This window comes from Cryptomeria japonica, chromosome 10 (genome assembly GCF_030272615.1).
Source record: "Cryptomeria japonica chromosome 10, Sugi_1.0, whole genome shotgun sequence".
In the NCBI taxonomy this organism is placed as follows: Eukaryota; Viridiplantae; Streptophyta; class Pinopsida; order Cupressales; family Cupressaceae; genus Cryptomeria; species Cryptomeria japonica.
In genome coordinates this window covers 920,098,139-920,104,277 of record NC_081414.1, presented here as the reverse complement: position 1 = coordinate 920,104,277, position 6,139 = coordinate 920,098,139, and the positions used below count along the sequence as shown (strand labels likewise).

General features: G+C 37.8%; 1 protein-coding gene across 1 annotated transcript; it reads left to right on the top strand.

Moving 5' to 3' along the window:
- The first annotated feature begins 5,499 nt into the window (after positions 1-5,499).
- On the top strand, positions 5,500-5,922 carry LOC131036192 (uncharacterized). The gene has a single exon (XM_057968023.2). The coding sequence runs from the start codon at positions 5,500-5,502 to the stop codon at positions 5,920-5,922; it is 423 nt and encodes a 140-aa protein (XP_057824006.2).
- The last annotated feature ends 217 nt before the right edge of the window (positions 5,923-6,139 follow it).

The window sequence follows — 6,139 nt, the reverse complement described above, 5'->3', positions numbered from 1 at the left end:
GAGGGCAGCTCACCGAATGAACACAACCTTGTAAAAACACTAATAGAATTCTTCATGACCTTGAATGGTTTATTTATCCATATAAATTCATCATGCATTCTTCTCAATACGTACTAGATACATTCGGGTTCATCAAACATCAAAAACCTAACAAACTGTGCAAAATCCTTCTCCTCCAATACTTGAAACTTCAGTTTTAGGTTACCAACCACATCTGCTATCTACTTTATGTATAACTTTAGCATTTGTGTGCTTCCAAGCTCCTCAATATTGCAATGTGTGAAAACTCTAACATCCTCAATATGCAAAACATCGTGTGGAACAGATGAGAATGCATTTTTTTTATCGTCCTCCATGGAAATGAATGGATGTTTTTTAAAGTCTAGCTAACATCTAGCGAGGTAGCATTCCTAGAGGCAGCGATTTTAGAAATTTGAAACTTCAAACTTGAGAAAGTTTCATCAAGAAATATCTTGACCACCAAATTAGGGTTCCTTCTTGAATCACCTAAAAAATCTTCTTTCACGCTTTGGTCTTTGATAATTTTGCTTGTACAGCTTTCTTCTCTTCTTCTCTTCAAATGAAAAATAAGAAATGAGGTGATTAAATCACTTTTTATTTTCTGCATACCTAACTTTTCATTGTAATAAATGCAATTTGCCCTAATACTTCTAGATACTCTATATCACACAAAAATATTTTGCGGATCTTCAAATTTTCTCATACACTTTCGGAACTCCTTCAAAAACATCTACAATCATCAAATATAAATTATGCAACCTATCGGAATCAGGTACAGATATCAAACATGGGTTTTATAAGATTTTCATGAAAACTCCCACAAGGTTGAATGCCTTAGCTTGGTTGCCGGATGAAGTTCTAGCACCAAAATCAATTGCGGACCCAGTTCCTGCTTCTGAATCACTCTTCTTAACCCATGTCTTCTATATATGATCTATGATCTCATCAACTTTCACTTTCCCCTTCTCATCTTCCTTCACATTCTTTTTCTTGTCTTAAGGATCCTCCCTATTCACATTTCTGCTTTTGTAGTATTTTGCAATATGATCTGATTTGTTGCAAGCATGGCAAACAACATTTCCTTGCATAGGCCCAAAGTTCATCTGATTTTCTCTTGATCTGAACCGATAACATGTCTAAACCTACCACATGCATAGCACCTAACATTGCTTCTATTTTAAAGATTGTTAATCATACTTTTGCATTCGTTTGACTTATATCAATACTTGTTGCACTTAAAACATTGACCAGAGAAGGATGCACCATTATTATTCATCCTATTTTTGCATTGACTAGCCATGAGACCAAATTTATTGCAAACAAAACCGTTACCATTGAACTTATGATCATTAGGTTGCCTTACCAGAGCCCTTCTAGAATTGTTCTTCTAATGTGCTAATTTGGTTTTGCCTTGATCAATCCGGAGCTTTCACCTTTCTCAAATCCAAGACCACTTGTGTCATTAGCATTCTTTTGGCTTTCAAGCATCTCATTAAGCTTGGCTGAACTAATTTTATACTTCTCCTTGTACTCATTTGGAATTTCAAGATAATATCTAAGAAAAATGATCTGGCTTTCAAGATTTTCCTCGTCTAGTCTGGAGTCTTGAAGGTAAAACTTCAGTTGGCCATTCTCGCAATCAAGTCTGCAACATTATTCAAATTTAGCTTTCAGGAATTGAACAAGATTCTCCTCATTCTTCTTCCTTTCCTCAATCTCATCACAATAGATTCCATCTCATTCTTCTGAACTGCATTATCTCTAGCAAGATTCTCACATTCTTCTGTCTTTTCCTTCAAGGCTTGGTCATCAATGCTTTCACTTTCTTTCTCCTTCATCTTATCAACAACTTCCTTTCTATTCTCTCTTGACTTGTCTAGCTGATCTTTCAAAGACTAGATGAAGTTCTCAGCATTCGTAAGGTTTTCTTTTATTTGTCGAACCTCAACTTGGGCTTCATCAAGATCCTCAAGTGCCACAACAAGTTGATGTTTGAGACTACCGAAATCCATCGAATCACCTTCTCGAATCTTCCTCAAGATATTAGGCTTCTTCTGAGGAACTAGACTCTGATACCAATTATTGGAATCAAGGAACACTGAGAGGGGGGTGAATCAATGTTATGCAATCTTTAACATTATTATATTGATTCTTCATCCATCTAATGTAAATCAACAAAAGAAATATGCAAACACATAAAGAAAGTATCCACAACACCATAACACCAGATTTATACATGGAAAACCCGGTTAAGGGAAAAATCACTATGGGATTGAGAACCAAAATATTAATATACTTTGTTAGAAGTATAGAAAAATTACATAAGGGGAATGCACGTGCATTTAGGCACACTGCCTAGAGCTCATTGCTCAAATTACAATAAGGGCTACAACCATGGAAGGCTCATTGTCTTACAATCATTTACAATGATTACAATAAGTAATGAACTAATGAATAGCATCTGCAAATGGCTGAAAATAGTTCCGGTTAAGCTCAAAATACTCAATCTTACTCTTCTCTGCTATACTACTATGTTATGATGTTCTACTATATTCTGAAGCACAAATCCTTGCGCATGTGAAACTATGCACAATCTCTCACAAATACTTTCGACACAACCACCGATATCAAAAATAATCTTATTAGCCGCTTTTTTATATATGCAACATCAAATTGTTTTCTTCGTGTCAGCCCAAAAATGCATAACATGCAAATGAAACCTGTATACCAAGTCAAGTCAATCTGAACCAAAATAATCATGCAGACCAAAAAGAATTGTCCACACGCTTCCCATATGTCGGTTGACCATCCTCGAACACAAAAACAACCACCAAAATGGATCCACATAATACGCACAATGATTATCCACACAAGACTATTGATGAACATTGTTCTACCCAAAAAACTTGTATATCAAACCTTCCAACTCACTCAAGAATTATCACTGAAGGCCACAAACCTATAATATAGTGGATAAAAAATCCATGATGCTTCACAAAGATCTGCAACACAAAATATTCAACACAAATGAAACGCCAACCAAGATACTGCATACTATCGGATGTCCAGTTCTATCTCATCGAACCTCACCAAAGCTCAATCACACTTTCGGTATTAACAAATCATGAACTGTGAATGGGATTACTAACATTAGTTGACATCAATGGCAACATTTGATCATCTATGTAGTGTCTCTTGTCAATGGGAATGTGGTATTGAGGGTAATCTCAAATGGAGAACCCTGAGTTGTGTCATTCAAATGAATAGAGAGATTATGTAGGTATGATTAGGTAGAGTGGGCAACAGAGTGTGTGATTATGCCCGTAGTGACAGAAGAGGTTAAGAGATCCTATCATCTAGATATACAAGCTTCGATCACTAATCATAACAAGGTCTTCAATATCATTCCTCTAGGTAGGCCTCCCGCTAGAGGCATTAAGCATGTGATTGAGTTGGAAGAGGAAGCAAAACCTGTTATAACCACTCCATATAAAAATTCTAAGAGACATAAAGATGAAATTGAGAAGTCTATTAAGGATCTCTTAGAGATTGGTCACATTAGGCCAAGTAAGAGCCCTTTTTCTTCTTCTATTGTGTTGGTCAAAAAGGATGGTACGATGCGCATGTGTATTGATTATAGGGAATCAAGCAAGAAGGCTATTAAGAATAGGTACCTGATTCCATGCATAGATGAGCTCATTGACGATTTGCATGGAGCGGTCTATTTTTCTAAAATAGACTTGAAATCTGGTTATCATCATATCAAGGTTAGAGAGGAGGACATAAAGAAGACTACATTTAGATGTTAATTTGGCCATTTTGAGTTTCTTGTCATGTCCTTTGGGTTGAAAAATTCACCTACTACCTTCCAGTCTTGCATGAATGGGGTGTTCAACAAACAGCTATATAATTTTTTGTTGATTTTCTTTGATAGCATACTTATTTATAGTAGATCATGGGAAGAGAACTTAAGACACTTGGATGAGGTGATATGTATTTTGGAGAGTGAGTCCATTTTCTAAGGAATCAAAGTGTGAGTTTGGGATGACTAAATTATTATGTCTTGGGCATATAATCGAGGTCAGATCAGTGTGAGATAGCTTTTTGGATCCTTAAGGAGTGTCTAACAAGCGCAACTATTCTAGCAGTGTTGGATCTTTTGCGTGATTTTGTGGTGTACATAGATGCATATTTGGAGGGTCTAGGAGCAGTTTTGATGCAAGATAGTAGAGTGATAGCATATGAGTCACGTAAGCTCAAAGATCATGAGTTGAATTATCCTACTCACGATTTAGAGCTAGTGGTAGTGGTACATGCTTTGGTTAGATGGAGACACTTTCTTCTTGGGCATCAGTTCAAGCTACATAGTGATCATTGCAATTTGCAATAAATTTTTACATGGGCGAACTTCAAATGCTATGCAGTGGTGTTGGATGGAGTTCTTATGTGAGTATGAATTTGAGGTGAGATGCATTCAAGGCAAGGAGAATGTGGTAGCAGATGCCTGAGTCGTAGAAGGCATGAGGTTGCAGAGATGACTCTCAGTGTAGATTTGAAGAGCAAGATTCTTAGTGCCCTTCCCTCGGGTAGTTGGTATCAGGAGGTTAGAGCAGAGATTGCATCAAGGAGAGCTTTGGATGACAGATACGCAGGTTACTCATTGGAGTTTGATGGTCTTCTTCAACATTTGGGATGTATATATATTCCACATTTAGATGGTCTCTTTGAGCATTGATCTTATCAAAGGCTCATCATGCACCTTACTCGACACATCCAGGTGTCAAGAAGATGCACGCAAATTTGTGATAGTTGTATCATTGGGAAAGCATGATGAGAGATATAGAGGATTTTGTGTCATGTTGCTTAGAGTGTCAGTGTGTGAAGGGAGAGCACCAGCATCCACCAGGTTTGTTGCAGTTGAACCTGGTTCCAGAGTAGAAATGAGACATTATATCTATGGATTTTATCATTGGATTGCCTATGTCTTCACACTGTCACAATGCTATTATGATCATTGTTGATAGGTTGAACAAGGTGGCACATTTCTATTTGATCAGATCTTCATACACAACATCAACAATGGCTCATTTTTTCATGGAGGAGATAGTGAGATTGCATGGAATTCCTCGATGAATTATATCGGATCATGATCAAGCGTTCACTTCAACATTTTGGACTTCCCTTCAACCTAATTTAGGAGCATAGTTGAACTTCAGTTTGGCATATCATTTCGAGATAAATGGTCAGACTAAGAGGGTTAATCAGGTGTTGGAGGACATGTTGTAGATATATGTCATGGATCAATAGTCTCAATGGAAGGATTACATTCATTTGGTGGAGTTTTCCTATAACAATGGCTATCAAAGCTCGATTGGCATGTCCCCTTTTCACGCATTGTATGGTCGACCATGTCGTACACCCTTGAGTTGGGATCATTTGGAGGATAGAGTGTTTCTTGGTTCAAAGATGTTGTAGGACATGGAGCAGCAAGTGGCATGTATTAGGGAGCATTTGACAGTAGCACAAGGCAGGCGAAAGAAATATGTAGATGCTCATCATTTGGACAGGCAATTTTTGGTAGAAGACAAGGTGTTTTTGAGAGTGCATCCGCAAAAGAGTCATATCCGTTATGGAAAAATCTCTAAGTTGGCACCCCAATTTGTAAGACCTTCTGAGATTTTAGAGAGGATTGGTCCTGTAGCATATCGCCTTGCCTTGTCGCCCCGCTTGTCCCATATCCATGATGTGTTTTGTGTGTCTATTTTGAGGCCTTATCATCCTGATGTATCACATGTTTTGGATTGTAATGCATTGCAAGTCAAAGATGGGAAAATTTCCTTGGAGCCAGTGTGCATTCTTCAGTGTCGAGGGCTGACCCTTAGGGGTCGGGAGATAGAGTAGGTAAGGGTCCAATGGGACCCGAGTGATGATTATTTGGCGATATGGGAGGATGTTACACAGATGAGAGAGCTTTACCCCTGTTTGTTCTCAGGCTTCCAAGAGTAAGCCTGGGAAAAAGGGGGAGGATGTAGTGTCCCTCCTAGACTTGTCTTTTGATTTATGCATTGGTGGACTTATTTAGACATATGATTGATGTTTTGATGATTGCTTGACTCTA